This window comes from Scyliorhinus torazame, chromosome 7 (assembly GCF_047496885.1).
Source record: "Scyliorhinus torazame isolate Kashiwa2021f chromosome 7, sScyTor2.1, whole genome shotgun sequence".
Classification (NCBI taxonomy): domain Eukaryota; kingdom Metazoa; phylum Chordata; class Chondrichthyes; order Carcharhiniformes; family Scyliorhinidae; genus Scyliorhinus; species Scyliorhinus torazame.
In genome coordinates this window covers 173659283-173683918 of record NC_092713.1, presented here as the reverse complement: position 1 = coordinate 173683918, position 24636 = coordinate 173659283, and the positions used below count along the sequence as shown (strand labels likewise).

The following is a 24636-nucleotide window of genomic DNA, read 5'->3' as shown; positions in this document are numbered from 1 at the left end:
GGTGTGTCTTGACGATTTGATTGCAGCTGTATCAGTTGGAGCAGTTACCACAAGAACCTGCTGGCAAGTAGTGACTATGAAGGGACAGTCATTCTGTGGGATGGATTCACAGGACAGAGATCAAAAGTCTACCAGGTACAGTAATTTCTACAAGATATTAATGAGAATATTCTAGGGCCGTTCTCTTCCCATTTGAATCAAGTACGAAGTCTTACAACACCAGGTTAAAGTCCAACAGGTTTGTTTCGATGTCACTAGCTTTCGGAGCGCTGCTCCTTCCTCAGGTGAAGGAGCAGCGCTCAGATTCACCTGAGGAAGGAGCAGTGCTCCGAAAACAAGTGACATCGAAACAGACCTGTTGGACTTTAACCTGGTGTTGTAAGACTTCGTACTGTGTTCACCCCAGTCCAACGCCGGCATCTCCACATCATTTGAATCAAAGAATCCCTACAGTGCTGAAGGAGGCCATTTGGTACATCAAGTCTGCACCCGCTCCACTGCAACCCCACCTAACGTCTGGAACATAAGGGGCAATTTAGCATGGCCAATCCACCTAACAGGCGCAACTTTGGACTGTGGGAGGAAATCGGAGCAAACCCACACAGACACAGTGGGAATGTGCAAACTCCACACAGTCAGTCATCCAAGGTTGGTATCAAACCTGGGTCCCTGGCGCTGTGAGGCAGCTGTGCTAACCATTGTGTCACCCCCACACAAGTGTCTGAGCATGTTAACACGGCAGCGCACTAACAAACCTTTCACATCAATGTTAACTCAGCATGGTTGATACAATGGAGAGACTGGCTATGGAGCTTTGACTGGGTTAGTCATCAATTCCATTTGAGGACAATATCACCCTCTTAGAACATGAGACATTCACTGAATTGAAACATCAAATTATTTCAACAGAAAGAGTTGCACATTTGATATTTGACGAAGTAAACATAATCAAATGAGACCGATCCTGATATTACTAAACTGCAGAAAAGGTCCATTGTACATCAAACCACACTCGCAGGAAGGAGGAGAGAAGGGGACGGGTCGAGCCTGGGTGATGGGGATGAATGAAATGAAATGAATGAAAATCGCTTATTGGGCTTCAAGTAGGCTTCAAATGAAGTTACTGTGAAAAGACCCTAGTCGCCACATTCCGCCGCCTGTTCGGGGAGGCTGTTACAGGAATCGAACCGTGCTGCTGGCCTGCCTTGGTCTGCTTTCAAAGCCAGCGATTTAGCCCTGTGCTAAACAGCCTGGGTGAAGGGGACGGTCCGGATGCATCCAAAGGGGGCGGGCCAGATGAAGGTCTTGGGAAACCTGAAAGGTCTGAAGGTCGATAAATCACCTGGACTGGATTCTGAAGGAGAATACGGAAGGGAATGTGGTATAATAATAATCTTTGTTGTCACAAGTAGGCTTACATTAACACTGCAATGAAGTTACTGTGAAAAGCCCTTGTCGCCACATTCCGGCGCCTATTCGGGTCACAAGAGGGAGAATTTAGAATGTCCAATTCACCTAACAGCACGGGCGGGATTCTCCGGCCCTCCGTGCCGAAATCGCGCTCGGCATGGGCGCGGAGAGTTACCCAAAGTAGGCTCCCACGCCGGCACGCGATTCTCCGGCGACAGGAGAATCGCTGCCAGTCGCGTGCGTGATTGACTGGGGGCCGTTGAAAGCGGCCCCCGTGGCGATTCTCTGTGCTCGACAGACCGAGTGCCCGCTGAGTCCCACTGGCATGGTTCACACCCGGCGGGACCTTGTTGTTCTGGCTGCGGGGGTGTCCTGGTGCGGGGGCATGCGACTCCGGGGGGGCCTCCATGGTGGCCAGGCTGGCGATCGGGTGCTACCAATCGGCAGGCGCGTTCATTCCGGGGGGGGCCTATGTTCCTATGCGCCAGGCCCCTGTAGGGCGCCGCCATGTTGCATGGGGTCCGGCGCGAAGACGGCCGGCGCACGCATGCGCAGACCCGCGGCCAGCCATGCGCTGGCGCAACTGCAGGGCCCTGCCGGCAGCCGGAGCTGCGGGACGCACGCCGTGGCCCTGCTAGCCCCCTTGAAGACGGAGAATCACTCTGGACTCTCTTGGATAAAGTGCGGAGTGATTCCCGCCCGTTTTCCGGCAGGCGTGGGGACTTAGTCCCCAGAAGGGAGAAACAGCCCCACGTCTTTCGGGACTTGTGGAAGGAAACCGGAGCACCCGGAGGAAGTCCACACAGATACACGGAGAACACTGTCCAGCCACATTCCCAGGAAGGAGCAGAGAAGGGGACGGGCTGGGCCTGGGCGTAGGGGCTGGGCTGGGCCGGGTCTGAGCGAAGGGGTCGGGCCGGACCGCGTCTGGGCGAAGGGGCCAGGCATTGCGGGTCTGAGTGAAGGAGTTGGCTGGGCCGGGTCTGGGCGAAGGGGCCGGGCTGGGTGAAAGGGCCAGACTGGATCTGAGCGAAGGGCCGAGCTGGGCAGGGACGGGTCTGGGCGAAGGGGCTGGGTCTGTGCGAAGGGGCTGGGCCAGGCCGGATCTGGGTGAAGGAGCCGGGCTGGGCAGGGCCGGGTCTGGGCGAAGGGGCCGGGCTGGGCTGGGCCGGTTCTGGGCAAAGGGGCCGAGCTGGGCCGGGCCGGGTCTGGGCGAAGGGACCGAGCTGGGCCAGGCCGTGTCTGGGCGAAAGGGCCGGGCTGGGCCAGATCTGGGCGAAGGGGCCGGGCTGGGCTGGGTCTGGGCGAAGGGGCTGGGCCGGGCTGGGTCTGGGCGAAGGGGCCGGGCCGGGTCTGGGGGAAGGGCCGGGCCAGATCTAGACGAAGGGGCAGATTTTGGCAAAGCTGAAGGTCGATAAATCACCTGGATTGGATTCTGAAGGAGAATGCTGAGGAGAATGTGGTATTATAATAATAATCTTTATTATCACAAGTAGGTTTACATTAACACTGCAATGAAGTTACTGTGAAATGCCCTTAGTCTCCACATTCCGGCGCCTGTTCAGGTCACAGAGAGAGAATTCAGAATGTCCAAATTACCTAACACACATCTTTCGTGACTTGTGGGAGGAAACCGGAGCACCTGGACACAGGCAGAACGTGCAGACTCCGCACAGACAGTGACCCAAGCCGGGACTCGAACCTGGGACCCTGGTGCTGTGAAGCAACTGTGCTAACCACTGTGCTACCGTGTTGCCCATTGGTGGTGATCTTTCAGGCTTCACTGGAGCCAGGGAGGGTCCCAGAGAACTGGAAAATAGTTTAGAAAAGGGAGGGGGCAGAAGACGGGAAATTATAGACCGGTTAGCCTGACCTCTTCAGTTGTTGGTAAGATTTTAGAATCCGTTATTAAGAATGAGATTACAAACTACTTGGATGTCCTTGGCAAAATAGGGCCAGAGTCAACACGGCTTCACCAAGGGGTGATCATGTCTGACAAATCTGTAATAATTCTTTGAGGAGGGAACAAGGAAGTTAGACAAAGAAGAACCAGTGGATGTGAGGAGAGATTGACTAGATTGGGATTGTTCTCGCTGGAGTTCAGAAGAATAAGGGGGGGAATCTCATAGAGACTTATAAAATTCTAACAGGACTAGACAGGGTAGATGCAGGGAATATGTTACCAATGATGGGTGTGTCCAGAACCAGGGGTCACAGCCTGAGGATTCAGGGTAAACCATTTCAGACAGAGATGAGAAGACATTTGAGCTTGTGGAATTCATTACCACAAAAAATAGTTGATGCTAAGACATTGAATCTATTCAAGAGACGGCTAGATGTAGCATTTGGGGAGAATGGGATCAAAGGCTAAGGGGAGAAAGCAGGATCAGGCTATTGAGTGGGATGATCAGTCATGTTCGTGATAAATAGCAGAGCAAGCTCGAAGGGCCAAAAGGCTTTCTCCTGCTCCTGTCTTCTATGTCTCTATGTGATCGGTTTGGATTTCCATAAGGCCTTTGACAAGGTGCCAAACTGGTGGCTGCAAAAGTAAGATAATAGCCCATGGTGTTAGAGGAAAGGTACTGGCATGGATAGAGGATTAACTGAATGGCAGAGGGCAGAGAGTGGGGATAAAGGGGTCTTTTTCAAGATGGCAGCCGGTGGCTAGTGGTATTCCACAGGGGTTAGTGTTGGGACACAACTTTTACAATATATATTAATGATCTGAAGGAAGAAACTGAGGGGATTGTTGCTCGGATTTCAGATGCCACAGATATATAGAGGGATAGGTAGTGTTGAGGAAGGGGGGCTGCAGATGGACCATGACAGGCTAGGAGAGTGGACAAAGAAGTGGCAGATGGAATACAGTGTGGCAAAGTGTGAGGTTATGCACTTTGGTAAGAAGAATTGAGGCATAGACTATTTTATAGTGGGGAAAGGCTTCAGAAATCTGAAGCACAAAGGGACTTGGGGAGTCCTAGTTCAGGATTTGCTTAAGGTTAACATGCAGATTCAGTTGGCAGTTGGGAAGGCAAATGCAATGTTGCCATTCATTTCGAGAGGGCTAGAATACAAGAGCAGTGATGTACTACTGAGGCTGTATACTGCTCTGGTCAGACTCCATTTGGAATAATGAGTAGTTTTGGGCCCCATATCTAAGGAAGGATGTGCTGGAGGGGGCCAAGAGGAGGTTCACAAGAATGATTCCCGAAATTAAGGTCTTGTCACATGAGGAGTGGTTGAGGACCCTGGGTCTGCACTCGATGGAGTTTAGAAGGCTGAGGGGGTTCATATTGAAACTTACAGAAAACTGAGAGGCGTAGATAGAGTGGACGTGGAGAGGATGTTTCCACAAGCAGGAGAGACTAGAACCCAAGGGCACAGCCTCAGACTGAAGGGACATTTAAAACTGAGATGAGGAGGAATTTCTTCAGCCAGAGGGTGGTGAATCTGTGGAACTCTTTGCCACAGAAGGCTGTGGAGGCCAAATCACTGAGTGTCTTTAAGACAGAGATAGGGGGCGGGATTCTACCAGCTCCACGCCGGGCCGGAGAATCCCCGCAACCGCGCTACGCTGGCACGCGATTCTCTGCGGAGGCACATTTGGCGCGGTGCCGGTCGCGGGCCGGTCTACGCGGCCAAGCCACCAATTCTCCAGCCCGAATGGGCCGAGCGGCCGCTCTAAAAACGCAGAGTCCCGCTGGCGGCGCCTACACCTGGTCGCAGCCAGCGGGAACTCTGCGCACAGGGTCCGGGGGGGGGGGGGGTGCTCCGGACCCGGGGCGGGGGGGGAGGGGGGCTCCGATGGGGCATGGCCGGCGATCGGGGCCCACCAATCGGCTGGCCGGCCTCTTGCTCCCTGGTCCTATTTTCTTGCGCGCCTGTCCCTGAACTCCCGCCCATGTTGAGTCGGGGATGGCACGTTGAGGGAGTTGCGCGGGTTGGCGCAGCGCACAATTTGCGCCGGGATGGGAGGCTGGAGCGGCGTGAACTGCTCCAGCGCCATGCTGGCCCCCTGTAGGGGCCAGAATCGGTACTCCCAGTGGCCCGTTCACACCGTCGTGAAACGCGACGGCGTTTCCGACGGCGTGGACACTCTGCCGCCGAATGGGAGAATCCCACCCAGGTTCTTTATTAATAAGGGGACCAGGGGTTATGGAGCGAAGGCACGAGAATGGGGATGAGAAACATATCGGGCATGATCGAATGGCGGAACAGACTTGAAGGGCCAAATGGCTTAATTCTGCTCCTTTGTCTTATGGTATTATAGGTAGGTCCAGGCGAAGGGGTCGGGCACGGGCAGGATCCGATGGGGTCCGGGCGAAGGAGACACTTTGACTGCAACATGACTGATTTACACTCGTTAAAACTGACACATTCAGACACAGGGACCCATCCTGTGGAAGGAAAAGGAATATGTTTGAGCCTTTTTGAATTACCCGGGTGCTTGGGGAGTTAATCGTTATCCATTCATTTCTCCATGGCAAAGCCTCTGCCAATCAGCAAGCACCCTCTACTGTAGTATACATTGTTGTGATTGTTTGAAATTTGACGTTCCTGTGTTTGTCCGGAGGAGTGTGAGATGAAAAACTTCTGTGACATGCATTTCTTTTCAGCAATATAACTAATTATTTTCAGATCTTCACACTCATTCAACCCTTCCCCACAATTGGTACGTTCTTTGTATCTTCAACTGTGAAGACAGACGAAGTATTTATCTCGTGTCTCTGCCATTTCCTTTTTTATGATTTCTGCTGTTTCTTGTCTCTAAGTTGGCGGTATTTGCTTGCACTAATCTCTTCCTTATCTACTTTATTCAGCTCTTAAAAGCCTGTTTTTCGCGAGTTTACTCAATTTTCTCATCTTTATCAGCTGCTTGCCGATCCTTTACTAATTATTAAAACCTTCAATATTTATGGAGAACATTAAGCCTCTTTGTTTAATCTGTTTGTACCTTTAACTTGTCTCATTGACCAATGTTGCACACCATTGTTCCAGTGGAGTTTTGAATTCATATTTGTTGACAATTTTGAATTATTTATGTATTCGCCATTTACCAGTATATCTTTTGATCGAATTTCATAATCTACCTCAATCAACTCACTATCATACCTTTGGAGTTGACTTTCTTTAATTTAAGTAGTTTCTTGATGACATGGTGGTCAGCACTGCTGTCTCACAGTGCCAAGGACCTGTGTTTGATTCCGTCCATGGGTCTGTGTGGAGTTTCGAAGTTCTCCCTGTATTTGCATTGGTTTTGTCTGGGTGCTCTGGTTTCCTCCCTCCCACAATCCAATAATCATAGAATTTACAGTGTAGAAGGAGGCCATTCAGCCCATCGAGTCTGCACCGGCTCTTGGAAAGAGCACCCTACCCAAGGTCAACACCTCCACCCTATCCCCATAACCCAGTAACTCCACCCAACACTAAGGGCAATTTTATCATGGCCAATCCACCTAACCTGCACATCTTTGGACTGTGGGAGGAAACCGGAGCACCCGGAGGAAACCCACGCACACACGAGGAGGATGTGCAGACTCCGCACAGACAGTGACCCAAGCCAGAATCGAACCTGGGACCCTGGAGCTGTGAAGCAATTGTGCTATCCACAATGCTACCGTGCTGCCCGTTATAATGCCCGTTATAATGCCCAGGAATAATGTGCATGTTGGGTGGATTGGCCATGCTAAATTGTCACTTAGTATCCAAAGATTTTCAGGTTAGGTGGATTGGCCATGATCAATGTGAGGTGTTTATAGGGTGGGGGAGTGGGCCCAGGTAGAGTGGTCTTTCGGAGGTTGGTGCAGACTTGATGGGTTGAATGGCCTCCTGCACAGTAAATATGTTCATATTATTGTTTAACCACATCACGCTCAAACTTAAAATGAAGAAATTGCTCTTCCCCAGGGAACCCTTTACTTTGAGATTAATTATGAACCCTGTTTCATTACCAAACCTGTTGGTTCATTGATATTTAGTTTGCTTTCCATGAGCTCTTCCCCAAACTACTTCTGTGATGTTGCATCACTGGTTTCATGCTTCTCTAATTTTCTGATTTAGAGACTTCCGGTGACGGCGGGCGGGAGGCGGCCGCACAATGGAGAGCCCCCGCTCGGGAACGGCAATTTCGGGGCTTTAAGCCCGGTCCCAGGGTCCGCGGAGGCGGCAGAAGAAGGGAGAAGGCACGGAGGAGGCACTGAGAAGACACAGGAGGGAAAAAAAACCCCAAAGAAAAATGTCGAGGGTGAGCAAAAAAACGGCCGAAAAAAGACCAGCTGGAGGTCCGTCGGGGAGTGGAAAGGTCAACGTGGGGTCACCAGGAAAAATGGAGGCTGGAGCACCAGGGAAGGCTGCACTGCTTACGGCTGAAGAAATAACCAAGGTGATGGCTGCGGAATTTGAAAAGCAGTTGGCGCAGATTGCAAAATGCATGGAGACGGTGAGGAAGGAGATGAGGGAGATTTTGAGTGTGCTGGTGGAGGAGGCGGTTTCCCCGGTGAGGACGGAGGTGGTGAGCGCAGTGGCGGAGGTGCGAGAGCAAGGGGAGGCGCTGAAGGAAGTGAAGGAGATGTTATTGCAGCACGGTGATCAACTTGCCTCGATGGGGAAAGAGATGTGGAAGGTGATGGATACTAACAAGGATCTGCGAGGAAAAATGGAAGACCTGGAAAATAGATCCAGGCGACAGAACTTGAGGATTGTGGGGCTGCCCGAAGGAGTTGAAGGTCCGAAGCCGACTGAGTATTTTGCCGCGATGCTGGCAAAACTACTGGGGGAGGGGGAGGACCCCTCCCGATATGAACTGGATCGGGCTCATCGGTCGTGGAGGCCTGTACCAAAGGCGAGTGAGCCGCCAAGGGCAGTGACTCTGTGCTTCCGCAGGTACAGGGTGAAGGAGAAGGTCCTGAGCTGGGCCAAGCAGAAGCGGGTGGTGCAGTGGGCTGGAGCTGGTATACGTGTATACCAGGACTTTATGGTGGAGCTGGCAAGGAGGCGGGCTGCCTTCAACCGGGTGAAGAGGGCACTGTACATTAGCAAGGTGCGGTGCGGCATTGTATATCCAGCGAAGCTGAGGGTGACTTACAAGCTCAGGGACTTTTATTTTGGAACGGCGGAAGCTGCGGAGGAGTTTGCGAAAGCAGAAGGACTGTGGCAGAACTGACAAATTGAGGAATGACCATGTGCCGATGTAACCTCATGACTGTATTTTCTTCTTTTTTGTATCACTGCGCGCGGGTGTAGAGATTAAAGGAGCCAAGGTGGTATATATTTGGACAAGGGAAGGGACGGGACTTTCACGCAAAATGAGAGTTCTTTGGGGTGTAGGTGGATAGGCGGGGTTTGGGTGCTAAAGGGGGATCTTTGGGCTTTCCTGGGGCCGGGCAAGTGGGAAAGGGACCCGGGTGGGGGCCTCCACGCTTGCCGGTTTGTGCCGGCCAGTGAACGGGAGTGAGGTGGGGGGAGGGGCTGCGGCCATCGGAGCCTGGCAGAACAGGGTCCGAGTGGTCTAGCCGGGGTGGAAAGTTGGGGGGGGAGGAACCAAGGGTAGGGGGAGGAGTTTTACAAGAGGCAGTGGACGGGAGGAGCTGGAGACCTGGGGTGGGGGGGGGTGGGAGCTGTGTAATTTATTTTTGTCATTTGTTTATGTAAACATGCGGGTTGAGGTTTGGGGGTTGGTGGGTAGATGGGATCGTTGTTGTTATTATGGGGACTGACATATCTTGCTGATTATTGTTTATTGTTGATGGATGTAAATGTGGGAGAAAATGTGAAAATGGAGAATAAAATTTTTTTTAAAATCTGATTTATACCCTGTCCAACTCAATAACTGCTGCCTCAAACTACTCCGACCAGTATTTTCCATCCCTTGTTACTGTATCATCCCACTAATGCTGATTCCATATTCTGGTTTTGTGGGCTGTCTTCCAAAGACTGTCTAATATATAGGTGATCAGCCATGCTCTTATTAAATGGTGGTGCCGACTTGCTGTCTTTCCTCCTCCTATTTTTACTTTTCCTCCTCCTTTTATTTGCATCCGCATCAGTTGTTGACCATGCGCAAAGGCTGAAGTTCCTTGACCGCTGCATCTGTTGGCCCCTTACCACCTCGAGTTACAGTCACACCCTCCTGTCCCTGACCACAAACTAAATCTACACACTACCTAATGTAAGGTGTGTAACTACCTTCTGGGTCAAAATGTAACTCTGGTAAGTCGCTCAGTATTGCATTGCACTGCACTGACTGCACATCTGACTCCAACTCTTGAGTCTAAACTTCTGTGAGTTGCTGCAACTTTCTGTGGATGCTGTTGCCTGGGTTCATGTTTAGTGAAATTTAATTTTTATGTAATTAATTCACTTGGTTTGTTTTTAACTGATTTAACCTGCTTATCCAATCACGTATTAGGGATCTAGTTTTGAATTTCCAGTCTGAAGATAACACAAGCCACTAGAAGTGTTCAAAACAACTCCTTCTGACTGTCAAATTCTGTTACTCAATCAAATTCTCAGCTTTATAAAGAACTCTGTATGCATTCTGATGTATGGTTCTGCTCTGTGCCTCAGTTCTGTGCCTTCATCCAACTCCTGCTACAGTGTATTTATTGCACATCATTCAGTTCTTTTCCTGCACCTAAACTCTAGCAGTTAACAACCCCACAGATCATTCGGTGAACTGATTTGTTGTGCATGTGGCTGGTGACCATCTCTTTTTATTAAAACAGTAAGAAGTATATACAAGGCCAAACGGTACAAACACTCATTTTGTGTTGGAGAAACAGGATATCCTCCTCTTTGTACCAATGTACGGGGAGGGGGGTGGATACTCTGATTAATAAAACAGTTCACAACACGTTTCTACAAAAAACAAGTGGTACAAGCACTAAACTTTGCGCTGGAGAAACCAAATACCCTCCCTCTGTATCAACAGAGGGGAAAGGATGGATGGGGGGGGGGGGGGCGCGGGAGGGGGGGAGTCGGAGTGTTGGTGAAGGGGGGGCCCAATCGGGCACTGCCTGAACTATCTACAGAGGCAGATAAACAAAAGAACCTTTGTGCCAGATTCTGGGAGTTCCCCCGAGGGGTGACATAGTGTCAGGTGATTTTAATCAGTTTTCCTCCCTGCTCACTATTTCCTCTGAAAGAGCAGCATTGCTTGTTGAGAGTTCAATTTTAATCAGCTGTTGTATATTTTCACTACAGGAGCACGAAAAGCGATGTTGGAGTGTGGATTTTAATCTGATGGATCCGAAACTGCTAGCTTCCGGTTCTGATGATGCTAAAGGTATGTAACATGACCGATGATTTGATTTGATGAAAACTCTAAACTACAGTGTCTCCTGCACTGCGCAAAACTTTGCTTAAAGCTACTATACAAGTTTGCTGCATCAAACGTGCAATCCCAATAAATCTTTATGATCCAGTTACCAAAACATGAAATAAAAACAGCAAATGCTGGAAAAACTCGGCAGGTCTGGCAGCACCTGCAGCGATAGAGACAGAGTTAACGTTTTGAGTCTATATGACTCTTCACAGCGAAAACATGAAGCCTGTCAATTGTAAATCAGGAACTGTGTTGTACAGCAAGCATGCAGTGCATTGATTAAACAGGGAGGAGTCTTCACAATGTAATCACGATTACAGGGTTGATCATTCTTGCTTCAGGAAAACCCTTGACCAAGGTCCCTCATGGCAGGCTGGTGCAAAAGATTAAATCACACAGGGTCAGGAGTGAACTAGCTGAATGGATTCAGAACTGGCTTGGCCATAGAAGACAGTGGAAGGGCGTTTTCCCGAATGGAGGTGTGTAACTAGTGGTGTTCCGCATGGATAAGTACTGGGACCTCTGCGGTTTATAATTATATACAAATTCCTTGAAAGGAAACGTAACTGATCTAATTAGAAAGTTTGCGGATGATACTAAGATCACTGGAGTTGTGGATAGTGATGAAGATTGTTAGAGAATACAGCAGGATATAGATCGACTGCAAAATTGGGTGGAGAAATGGCAGATGGAATTTAACCCGGACAAATGCGAGGTGATGCATTTTGGTAGATCCAATTCAGGTGGGAGCTATAAAATAAATGGCAGAACTATCAGGAGCATAGAGACACAGAGATCTGGGCGTGCAGGTCCACGGATCCTTAAAAGTGGCAGCGTAGGTGGAAATGGTGGTGAAGTAAGCGTATGCAGAAGGATGTGGAGGCTTTGGAGAGAATACAGAAAGGATTTACCAGGATGTTGCCTGGTATGGAGGGTATTAGCTATGAGGAAGATTGAATAAACTGGGATTGTTCTCCCTAGAACAACGGAGGCTGAGAGGTGACCTGATAGAAGTTTATAAAATTATGAGGGGTATAGATAGGGTGAACAGTTGGAGGCTTTTTCCCAGGGCAGAAATGACAATTATTTTTTTTTTTAAATATTATTGGCTTTTCTCATATTTATAAGCAGTTGTGTATACCCATTACATTTTTCTTGCACGCACTAATTTACTTCATTTTACAGAGAGGTTTATTTTGTCCTTCATTCAACTAACACTATGTACATTTCGTGTCCCCCTGCCGTTTGCGCAGTCCAAACAGGGTTTGGAACAGGCCGACGAACTGCCCTCAAGTATCCAGGAAGCCTTCCTCTGACCCTCGGATGGCATACTAAATCTTCTCCAGGCAGAGAAATTATGAGAGGTCAGCGAGCCAGTCTGCAGCTTTGGGTGGTGCTGCCGATCGTCAGCCAAGCAGGATTCTCCGGCGTGCGATTAGGGAAGCGAAAGCAAGGACGTTGGCCCCCTTCCCCATGTGTAACTCTGGCTGCTCCGATACCCCAAAGATTGCCACTATTGGGCATGGCTTCACCCTCTCCCCCACAACCTTGGAGATTGCCTCGGAGAAGGCTGTCCAGAAGCTTGGGGCAAGCCCAAAACATGTGGGTGTGGTTGGCTGGGCCCGTCTGGCACTGCTCACATTTGTCCTCCATCTCCAGGAAGAACCTGCTCATTCGGGTTCTGGTCAGGTCTTCAGCTGCATTAGGCTTAGCCTTGCGCAGGAGGAGGTGGAGTTCACCCTGCTCAGTGCTTCGCTCCAGAACCCCCACCATACCTCGGTCTCCAGTTCGTCCCCCCATTTTTGTCTTGTCTTGTCCAGTGGTGTTCGAGCTCTGTCCAGTAGCTGTCCGTATATTTTCCCTCATCGCCCTCCCTTCTCGCTGCTTGTGCCTATCAGGTCCTCTAGTAGTGTGCTTTCTGGGGCCCCGGGGTACCCTACTGTCTCTTTGCAGAGTAAGTGTTTTATTTGGAGGTGTCTCAATTCCTGTCCTTTTGCTAGTTTCCACTTCCTCGTCAGTTCATCCAGTGTCGCCAGTCTGCACCCCACGTAGAAGTCCCCGAGCGACGGTGTGCCCCCGTCCCGCCTCCATCTTTAGAAGGTGGTGTCTAGCATGGCTGGGGGGGAATCTGTGATTGCCGCAGATTGCCACACAAACGCCATGATCAGACTGTCTACATTTTGGGAAAAGGCCTTGGGGACGAAGATCGGGATGGATCTAAACAGGAAGAGGAACCTTGGCAGTACGTTCATCCTGATCGTCTGCACTCTCCCCACCAGGGAGAGTGGGAGAGAGCCCCACCATTGAAGATCTTTTCTTACTTCCTCCACCAGGCTGGTCAGGTTCCACTGTGTCAAGTCTCTGGCTATTTAGATCCCCAGGTAACGGAGCCTGTTCTGGGCCGTTTTAAATTGGAGCCCCTCCCCCTTTTGGGTTCACTGGGAATGCCTCGCTTTTGCCCAGGTTAAGTTTGTAGCCCGAGAAGGTTCCAAACTTTCAGTATTTGCAGTATTTCCTTCACTCCCTCCTGTGGCTTCGACATAGAGGAGCAGGTCATCTGCATAGAGTGAGACTCTGTGCTCTCGGTCTCCTCTGGATTCCCTTCCAGCTTTTTGAGTCCCGCAGGGCTAGCGCCAGGGGTTTGAACGCTAGCGCGAACAAGAGTGTGGACAAGGGGCAGCCTTGTCTTCCTCGCTGTAGCTGGAAGTATTCCGAGCTGGTGGTGTTAGTTCTGACACTCGCTTTGGGAGCCTTGTACAGGAGCCTCACTCAGGCGGTAAATCCCGCTCCTAGCCCAAATCATTCCAGTACCTCGTGGAAGGTCGAAGGGCTTGTTCCTGTGCTGTCCATTTCTTTGTTCTTTGAGGTAGTTCCATTCGACTCTGTCGAAGGCCTTTTCTGCGTCCAGGGAGACATCACTTCTGGTGTTCCCTCCCCGAGGGGGGTCATTATTACATTCAGCAGCCGCCTGATGTTCGCTGTGAGCTGCCTACCCTTGACGAACGCCCATTTGGTCCTCTGCGACCACCTCTGGTACACAGCCCTCCAGCCTTTTGGCCAGGACCTTTGCGAGTATTTACGCATCAACATTCAGCAGCGAAATGGGTCTGTATGATCCACATTCCGTTAGGTCTTTATCTTTTTTGGGTATCAGTGAGATTGTGGCCTGCACTAGCGTAGGGGTTAGGGCGCCCCCTGCCAGTGAGTCCGCGAACATGTCCCTTAGGTGTGGGGCCAGGACTGGTGATAATTATTTGTAAAAGTCCGCTGGGAACCCAATGAGTCCCGGTGCCTTCCCCGCCTGCATGTCGCTGATGCTCTCCATGATTTCTCCCAGGTCTATTGGTGCTTCCAGCTCCCCCCCGTCTGTCTTCCCCCACCACTGGTAGTTCCAGTCTATCTAGGAACTGTTTCATTCCCACATTCCCGTTTGGGGGCTCAAGGCGTTCAGTCCCCGGTAGAAGGTCTCAAATGCCCGATTGACCTCCTTTGGCTCTGCTACCAGTCTGCCTCTGCTATCCTTTACCTGCGCTATTTGCTTGTGGCTGCCTGCTTTCTCAGCTGGTGAGCCAATAGACGCCCAGCCTTGTCTCCGTGTTCGTAAAAGGTCCCCCGTGTCTGGCGGAGTTGGTACACTGCTTTCCTAGTGGATAGCATTTGCAGCTTTTTCCTCTCCGCCAGCAGCTCTACAGTCGGGGCCTCGGAGTATTTTCTATCAACTTCCAGAATGGAGTCCACTAGCTGTTGCCTGGCCACCCCTTCTTCCCTATCTCTACTTGCCTTGTAGGCTATGATCTCTCTTCTGATTTCGGCCTTCAGTGCCTCCCAAAACATAGAACATAGAGCATAGAAAAATACAGCACAGAACAGGCCCTTCGGCCCACGATGTTAACCTTTGTCCTAGATTAATCATAGATTATCATTGAATTTACAGTGCAGAAGGAGGCCATTCGGCCCATTGAGTCTGCACCGGCTCTTGGAAAGAGCACCCTACCCAAAGTCAACACCTCCACCCAACACTAAGGGCAATTTTGGACACTAAGGGCAATTTATCATGGCCAATCCACCTAACCTGCACATCTTTGGACCGTGGGAGGAAACCGGAGCACCCGGAGGAAACCCACGCAGACACGGGGAGGATGTGCAGACTCCGCACAGACAGTGACCCAAGCCGGAATTGAACCTGGGACCCTGGAGCTGTGAAGCAATTATGCTACCCACAATGCTACCGTGCTGCCCTTAAGAACAAATAAATCTACACTATATCATTTTACCGTAATCCATGTACCTATCCAATAGCTGCTTGAAGGTCCCTAATGTTTCCGACTCAACTACTTCCACAGGCAGTGCATTCCATGCCCCCACTACTCTCTGGGTAAAGAACCTACCTCTGACATCCCCACTATATCTTCCACCATTCACCTTAAACTTATGTCCCCTTGTAATGGTTTGTTCCACCCGGGGAAAAAGTCTCTGACTGTCTACTCTAACCATCCCCCATGACGACGGCATTGCTGCAACAGCCTCAGTACTCAACACCGACAACTGCCAATCTCCAGACGCAATTCTGCAACTCATCCGCTTCATTCTGGATCACAACGTCTTCACCTTCGACAACAAGTTCTTCATTCAGACGCACGGAACAGCCATGGGGACCAAATTCGCACCCCAATACGCCAACATCTTCATGCACAAGTTTGAACAGGACCTACTCACCGCACAGGAACTTCAACCGATGTTATACACCAGATACATCGATGACATTTTTTTCCTTTGGACCCACGGCGAAGGATCACTGAAACGACTACACAATGACATTAATAAGTTCCATCCAACCATCAGACTCACCATGGACTACTCTCCAAAATCAGTTGCATTCTTGGACACACTCGTCTCCATCAAGGACGGTCACCTCAGCACTTCGCTTTATCGCAAACCCACGGATAACCTCATGATGCTCCACTTCTCCAGCTTCCACCCTAAACACATTAAAGAAGCCATCCCCTATGGACAAGCGCTCCGTATACACAGGATCTGCTCAGACGAGGAGGAGCGTAACAGACATCTACAGACGTTGAAAGATGCCCTCGTACGAATGGGATATGGCACTCGACTCATCGATCGACAGTTCCAACGCGCCACAGCGAAAAACCGGACCGACCTCCTCAGAAGACAAACATGGGACACAACCGACAGAATACCCTTCGTCGTCCAGTACTTCCCCGGAGCGGAGAAACTACGTCATCTTCTTCACAGCCTTCAACACGTCATTGATGACGATGAACATCTTGCCAAGGTCATCCCCACCCCCCCACTACTTGCCTTCAAACAACCGCGCAACCTCAAACGAACCATTGTTTGCAGCAAACTACCCAGTCTTCAGAACAGTGACCACGACACCACACAACCCTGTCATGGCAATCTCTGCAAGACGTGCCAGATCATCGACATGGATACCACTATTACACGTGAGAACACCACCCACCAGGTACGCGGTACATACTCGTGCGACTCGGCCAACGTTGTCTACTTCATACGCTGCAGGAAAGGATGTCCCGAAGCGTGGTACATTGGCGAGACCATGCAGACGCTGCGACAACGAATGAACGGACATCGCGCAACAATCACCAGGCAGGAATGTTCCCTTCCAGTCGGGGAACACTTCAGCAGTCAAGGGCATTCAGCCTCTGATCTCCGGGTAAGCGTTCTCCAAGGCGGCCTTCAGGACCCGCGACAACGCAGAATCGCCGAGCAGAAACTTATAGCCAAGTTCCGCACACATGAGTGCAGCCTCAACCGGGACCTGGGATTCATGTCACGTTACATTCATCCCCCACCATCTGGCCTGCGAAATCCTACCAACTGTCCTGGCTTGAGACAATTCACACCTCTTTAACCTGGGGTTACCCCATCTCTGGATCTGTAAAGATTTAATCACCTGCTAATGCTCGCATTCCTAGCATTGTTTGGCATCTTTGAATTTGTCTATATATGTGTTTCTGGAACAGACCTCTTCATTCACCTGAGGAAGGAGCAGTGCTCCGAAAGCTAGTGACATCGAAACAAACTCGTTTAGGGAGATAGGATGGGGAGTTTGGTGTGAGGTAATGTGGCGAGTAAACTCGACCTCCTCTTGTGCAACAGTGCGTTTGATATAATTTAAGGTTGTGCACAATACTTGAGGCTCGGATGAATGGGTTTTTATTGGGGGTAGCAGATAGGTGTGAGAAGTATGGGAGGGGGCCGGCGAATCATGCTCATATGTTCTGGGGATGTGAGGAGTTGGAGGACCTTTGGGAGGTGGTGTTCGGGACCCTATCGAGGATTGTAAGGATTGAGGTGAAGCCAGGCCCTAAAGTGGCGATCTTTGGGGTTTCGGAAGGGAAGGGGCCGATGTCATGGCCCTCGCCTCTCTGATTGCCTGGCGACGGATACTTTTGAATTGGAGGTTGGCTTCGCCACTTGGGGGTCGTGGCATGGCTGGGGTATCTGTACAAATGTCTCAGGTTGGAGAAAATCAAATTTGCGTTAAGGGGGTCAGAGGAGGACTTTGAGGTACGGTGGAGGCTGTTAGTGGCTATATTTGAGGAGGTGTGTGTCACGGGGGGTTTAAAAGGGGAAAAATATACAAACTTTGGATGTGTTATTTTGTTGAATGTGTTTGGAATAAAATATCTTTAAAAAGATAAATTTTTGCACTTCCGGGGGTCCATATCCCTTTATTCCCATACTATTCATATATTCATGAAGATGCCTCTCATTGTATCTGCTTCCACCGCCTCCCCTGGCAGCACGTTTCACGCACTCACCACCCTCTGTGTAAAAATACTTGTCTTGCACATCTCTTCTAAATTTCCCCCCTTGCACCTTAAACCTATGTCCCCTAGTAATAGACTTTTCCACCCTGGAAAAGCATCTCTGTCCATGTCACTCATAATTTTGTAAATCGCTATCACTCTTCTATTTCGCAGTTACACAACCAGATTTCGGCCACTTACTTCATTTTGCTGATCTCACCTGCACTCCGAGACAGGGCTCGATTAGCCCTGCACTAAGCCTCGAAGAAATCAAAAGCAGTAAATTTAAAGAAGATTGTGATGAAGTAAAGTCAGTTGTTTTTTTTTGCCAGATTGGCAAAGCCAGTATTTTGTGTGTTCTGTTCGTCACACCCACAGGATTTCTCCCTGTGAGATTCTGAGTAACTACACAGTTGCACGGTGGGTAGCACTTTTGTTTTACAGCGCCATGGTCCCAGGTTCGATTCCCGCTTGGGTCACTGTCTGTGTGGAGTCTGCACGTTCTCCCCGTGTTTGCGTGGGCTTACTCCGGGTGCTCCAGTTTCCTCCCACCGAAAGACGTGTTTGTTAGGTGAATTGGACATTCTGAATTCTCCTGTGTACCCGAACAGACACCGGAGTGTGGCAACTAGGGGCTTTTCACAGTAACTTAATTGCAGTGTTAATGTAAGCATACTTGTGACAATAAAGATTATGATTATTAGTCTCCGGTCCAATTGGGATCAGCACCTCTCTGGTTGAAGGATGGTTGGGTGAAACTAGACTGGGTTACTGCTCCTGATCACCTAGTGTGGTCTGCTCGAAAGGATGGCTCCAGCGTACCTTAACCTAAAACCTATTGGAATAAGTGCCACATGTTCATTTCTGATCAGGGAGCTAGATACCTTGACATTTCCACAAAGAAATCTTCTGGTAGGGAAGAGGAAAGTCCAAACTTGTATGAAGACGTTTGGATACCCAAAGACCCTCAACACTGGCAAGCAGAAGGGAAGCAAGTATGAAATCTCTCTGCTTGTGTCAAAGGAAAATGAATTCACTTTACTTACACTACCGCAGCCTGTCGAATGCCGGCTGAGGCCTGTCGAATACGACAGTCACTGGATTAAGTCGGCTTCCTGGGTTTGCTGGGAAATGTCTCCATTAACATCATCCCTGATCCCAGAGCTGGGAAATTATCCCATTAGTGTTCACTTGGCTTTTTTTGTTGGTTTTTATTAATCCTTTTTGTTTAATTTCAGTGAAGTTGTGGTCGACAAACCTGGATAACTCTGTGGCAAGCATTGAAGCAAAAGCCAACGTTTGCTGTGTTAAATTCAGCCCCACCTCCAGGTACCATCTGGCTTTTGGCTGTGCAGGTAACCTTTTCTAAAGTGCGTCTGAGCATGTCACTTGGGCAGTAGTGTTCTCTTGGTGTGGAGATGGATGTTTGGATTTGGAATTGTTCTGCAAAGTACCATTTGTTTTAAATGTGCAGCTAGATTCACAGCAGCTGGTCACTTCAATTCAGGATTAGAATCCGAGAATGGACCTCATTCTGCTTCCGCCAACTGATTCCCTCCTCATATTGTGGCTGCGGATTTCTGTCAGACTCAAGATATCAGATAAATAATCCCCAGGGGGCAAGTCCTCTGCATGTTACACAATCATGACCTCCTCCAATGCCCAGAATGCAATGGGATGAAGATGGGTGCACTGTGACGACTGCATCTGATATTACAACTTGATCCATCTCTCAATAGAGAGAAGGGGGAAAGAGATACAGATGAGAGATTCAGCTGTTTGCAGTCCATTTGATGATCTCTAGTCCATCTTCTGATGCTTCAACCGCGGGGTGGCAGCTGGGCGAAGCAGCTAATACTGTTGTTGTCTACCTCTGATCTTTCAGGGTGTGGCAGTGTCCAGAACTGACCTATTCAATTTACAGGCAATCGCAGACTAACCTCATCTTTAATGGAAAATAGGGATTTTTTTATTTCTTGGCGGGATATGGGTGGCATTGGCTACGCCACATTTACAGCCCATTCCTCATTGCCCTTGAGATGGTGGTGGTGAGCTGCATACTTGAACCATCGCAGTCATTGAGATGCAGGTGCACCCACAATGCTGTTGGGGAGGCAGTATCTGAATTCTGACCCAGCGGCAGCGAAAAAACAATGATATATTCCGAGTCTGTAAACGGTTCTCGCTATCTTCACACACCGACTGTAAACAGTTCCCTGTATCACAGATTGTAAATGTTCTGTGTGTCTTCAGACACTGACTGTAAACGTTTCCTGTATCTTTACACACTGACTGTAAACGGTTCCCTGTATCATAGACTCTGTTTCTCTTTACACACTAACTGTAAATGTTTCTCTATATCTTTGCACACTGACTGTAAACGACTACAGCTATCTTTACACACTGACCGTAAACGTTTCTCTGTATCTTTACACACTGACTGTAAGCGGTTCTCTGTATCTTTACACACTGACAGTAAGCGGTTCTCTGTATCTTTACACACTGACTGTAAGCGGTTCTCTGTATGTTTACACGCTGACTGTAAGCGGTTTTCTGTATCTTTACACACTGACTGTAAACGGTTCCCTGTATCTTTACACACTGACTGTAAGCGGTTCTCTGTATCTTTACACACTGACTGTAAACGTTTCTCTGTATCTTTGCACACTGACTGTAAGCGGTTCTCTGTATCTTTACACACTGACTGTAAACGGTTCCCTGTATCTTTACACACTGACTGTAAGCGGTTCTCTGTATCTTTACACACTGACTGTAAACGTTTCTCTGTATCTTTACACACTGACTGTAAGCGGTTCTCTGTATCTTTACACACTGACAGTAAGCGGTTCTCTGTATCTTTACACACTGACTGTAAACGTTTCCCTGTATTTTACACACTGACTAAACGGTACTCTGTATCTTTACACACTGACTGTAAACGGTTCCCTGTATCTTTACACACTGACTAAACGGTTCTCTGTATCTTTACACACTGACTGTAAACGGTTCTCTGTATCTTTACACACTGACTGTAAACGTTTCCCTGTATCTTTACACACTGACTAAACGGTTCTCTGTATCTTTACACACTGATTGTAAACGGTTCCCTGTATCTTTACACACTGACTGTAAGCGGTTCTCTGTATCTTTACACACTGACTAAACGGTTCTCTGTATCTTTACACACTAACTGTAAACGGTTCCCTGTATCTTTACACACTGACTAAACGGTTCTCTGTATGTTTACACACTGACTGCAAGCGGTTGTCTGTATCTTTACACACTGACTGTAAACGGTTCCCTGTATCTTTACACACTGACTAAACGGTTCTCTGTATCTTTACACACTGACAGTAAGCGGTTCTCTGTATCTTTACACACTGACTGTAAACGGTTCCCTGTATCTTTACACACTGACTGTAAGCGGTTCTCTGTACCTTTACACACTGACTGTAAGCGGTTCTCTGTATCTTTACATACTGACTGTAAACGTTTCTCTGTATCTTTACACACTGAATGTAAACGTTTCTCTGTATCTTTACACACTGACAGTAAGCGGTTCTCTGTATCTTTACACAATGACTGTAATCAGTTCTCTGTATCTTTGCACACTGACTGTAAGCGGTTCTCTGTATCTTTACACACTGACAGTAAGCGGTTCTCTGTATCTTTACACACTGACTGTAAACGGTTCCCTGTATCTTTACACACTGACTAAACGGTTCTCTGTATGTTTACACACTGACTGTAAGCGGTTCTCTGTATCTTTACACACTGACTGTAAACGGTTCCCTGTATCTTTACACACTGACTAAACGGTTCACTGTATCTTTACACACTGACAGTAAGCGGTTCTCTGTATCTTTACACACTGACTGTAAACGGTTCCCTGTATCTTTACACACTGACTGTAAGCGGTTCTCTGTATCTTTGCACACTGACTGTAAAAGTTTCTCTGTATCTTTACACACTGACAGTAAGCGGTTCTCTGTATCTTTACACACTGACTGTAAATGTTTCTCTATCTTTACACACTGACAGTAAGCGGTTCTCTGTATCTTTACACACTGACTGTAAGCGGTTCCCCGTATCTTTACACACTGACTGTAAACGTTTCTCTGTATCTTTACACACTGACTGTAAGCGGTTCTCTGTATCTTTACACAATGACTGTAAGCAGTTCTCTGTATCTTTACACACTGACTGTAAAGCGGTTCTCTATCTTTACACACTGACAGTAAGCGGTTCTCTGTATCTTTACACACTGACTGTAAACGTTTCTCTGTATCTTTACACACTGACTGTAAACGTTTCCCTGTATCTTTACACACTGACTAAACGGTTCTCTGTATCTTTACACACTGACTGTAAGCGGTTCTCTGTGTCTTTACACACTGTCTGTAAACGTTTCTCTGTATCTTTACACACTGACTGTAAGCGGTTCTCTGTATCTTTACACACTGACTGTAAGCGGTTCTCTGTTTCTTTACACACTGACTAAACGGTTCTTTGTATCTTTACACACTGACTGTAAGCGGTTCTCTGTATCTTTACACACTGACTGTAAACGGTTCTCTGTATCTTTACACACTGACTGTAAACGTTTCCCTGTATCTTTACACACTGTAAGCGGTTCTCTGGAGCTTTACACACTGACTGTAAACGTTTCCCTGTATCTTTACACGCTGACTAAACGGTTCTCTGTATCTTTACACACTGACTGTAAACGGTTCCCTGTATCTTTACACACTGACTGTAAGCGGTTCTCTGTATCTTTACACACTGACTGTAAGCGGTTCTCTGTATCTTTACACACTGACTAAACGGTTCACTGTATCTTTACACACTGACAGTAAGCGGTTCTCTGTATCTTTACACACTGACTGTAAGCGGTTCCCCGTATCTTTACACACTGACTGTAAACGTTTCTCTGTATCTTTACACACTGACTGTAAGCGGTTCTCTGTATCTTTACACAATGACTGTAAGCAGTTCTCTGTATCTTTACACACTGACTGTAAAGCGGTTCTCTATCTTTACACACTGACAGTAAGCGGTTCTCTGTATCTTTACACACTGACTGTAAACGTTTCTCTGTATCTTTACACACTGACTGTAAACGTTTCCCTGTATCTTTACACACTGACTAAACGGTTCTCTGTATCTTTACACACTGACTGTAAGCGGTTCTCTGTGTCTTTACACACTGTCTGTAAACGTTTCTCTGTATCTTTACACACTGACTGTAAGCGGTTCTCTGTATCTTTACACACTGACTGTAAGCGGTTCTCTGTTTCTTTACACACTGACTAAACGGTTCTTTGTATCTTTACACACTGACTGTAAGCGGTTCTCTGTATCTTTACACACTGACTGTAAACGGTTCTCTGTATCTTTACACACTGACTGTAAACGTTTCCCTGTATCTTTACACGCTGACTAAACGGTTCTCTGTATCTTTACACACTGACTGTAAACGGTTCCCTGTATCTTTACACACTGACTGTAAGCGGTTCTCTGTATCTTTACACACTGACTGTAAGCGGTTCTCTGTATCTTTACACACTGACAGTAAGCGGTTCTCTGTATCTTTACACACTGACTGTAAACGGTTCCCTGTATCTTTACACACTGACTGTAAGCGGTTCTCTGTATCTTTACACACTGACTGTAAACGTTTCCCTGTATCTTTACACACTGACTGTAAGCGGTTCTCTGTATCTTTACACACTGACTGTAAACGTTTCTCTGTATCTTTACACACTGACTGTAAGCGGTTCTCTGTATCTTTGCACACTGACAGTAAGCGGTTCTCTGTATCTTTACACAATGACTGTAATCAGTTCTCTGTATCTTTACACACTGACTAAACGGTTCTCTCTATCTTTACACACTGACTGTAAGCGGTTCTCTGTATCTTTGCACACTGACTGTAAAAGTTTCTCTGTATCTTTACACACTGACAGTAAGCGGTTCTCTGTATCTTTACACACTGACTGTAAATGTTTCTCTATCTTTACACACTGACAGTAAGCGGTTCTCTGTATCTTTACACACTGACTGTAAGCGGTTCCCCGTATCTTTGCACACTGACTGTAAACGTTTCTCTGTATCTTTACACACTGACTGTAAGCGGTTCTCTGTATCTTTACACAATGACTGTAAGCAGTTCTCTGTATCTTTACACACTGACTGCAAAGCGGTTCTCTATCTTTACACACTGACAGTAAGCGGTTCTCTGTATCTTTACACACTGACTGTAAACGTTTCTCTGTATCTTTACACACTGACTGTAAACGTTTCCCTGTATCTTTACACACTGACTAAACGGTTCTCTGTATCTTTACACACTGACTGTAAGCGGTTCTCTGTGTCTTTACACACTGTCTGTAAACGTTTCTCTGTATCTTTACACACTGACTGTAAGCGGTTCTCTGTATCTTTACACACTGACTGTAAGCGGTTCTCTGTTTCTTTACACACTGACTAAACGGTTCTTTGTATCTTTACACACTGACTGTAAGCGGTTCTCTGTATCTTTACACACTGACTGTAAACGGTTCTCTGTATCTTTACACACTGACTGTAAACGTTTCCCTGTATCTTTACACACTGTAAGCGGTTCTCTGGAGCTTTACACACTGACTATAAACGTTTCCCTGTATCTTTACACGCTGACTAAACGGTTCTCTGTATCTTTACACACTGACTGTAAACGGTTCCCTGTATCTTTACACACTGACTGTAAGCGGTTCTCTGTATCTTTACACACTGACTGTAAGCGGTTCTCTGTATCTTTACACACTGACAGTAAGCGGTTCTCTGTATCTTTACACACTGACTGTAAACGGTTCCCTGTATCTTTACACACTGACTGTAAGCGGTTCTCTGTATCTTTACACACTGACTGTAAACGTTTCCCTGTATCTTTACACACTGACTGTAAGCGGTTCTCTGTATCTTTACACACTGACTGTAAACGTTTCTCTGTATCTTTACACACTGACTGTAAGCGGTTCTCTGTATCTTTACACACTGACAGTAAGCGGTTCTCTGTATCTTTACACAATGACTGTAATCAGTTCTCTGTATCTTTACACACTGACT

At 48.0% G+C, this 24636-nt stretch overlaps 1 protein-coding gene across 2 annotated transcripts in view; it reads left to right on the top strand.

The window, feature by feature from the left end:
• cop1 (COP1 E3 ubiquitin ligase) overlaps positions 1-24636 on the top strand; it is a 380546-nt gene that overhangs the window by 297827 nt on the left and 58083 nt on the right. For both annotated transcript variants that reach the window (XM_072511804.1, XM_072511803.1), the window contains exons 13-15: positions 27-135; positions 10612-10693; positions 18768-18884. In XM_072511804.1, the coding sequence (XP_072367905.1) occupies positions 27-135; positions 10612-10693; positions 18768-18884 (308 nt within the window). The remainder of the gene's footprint in view (positions 1-26; positions 136-10611; positions 10694-18767; positions 18885-24636) is intronic.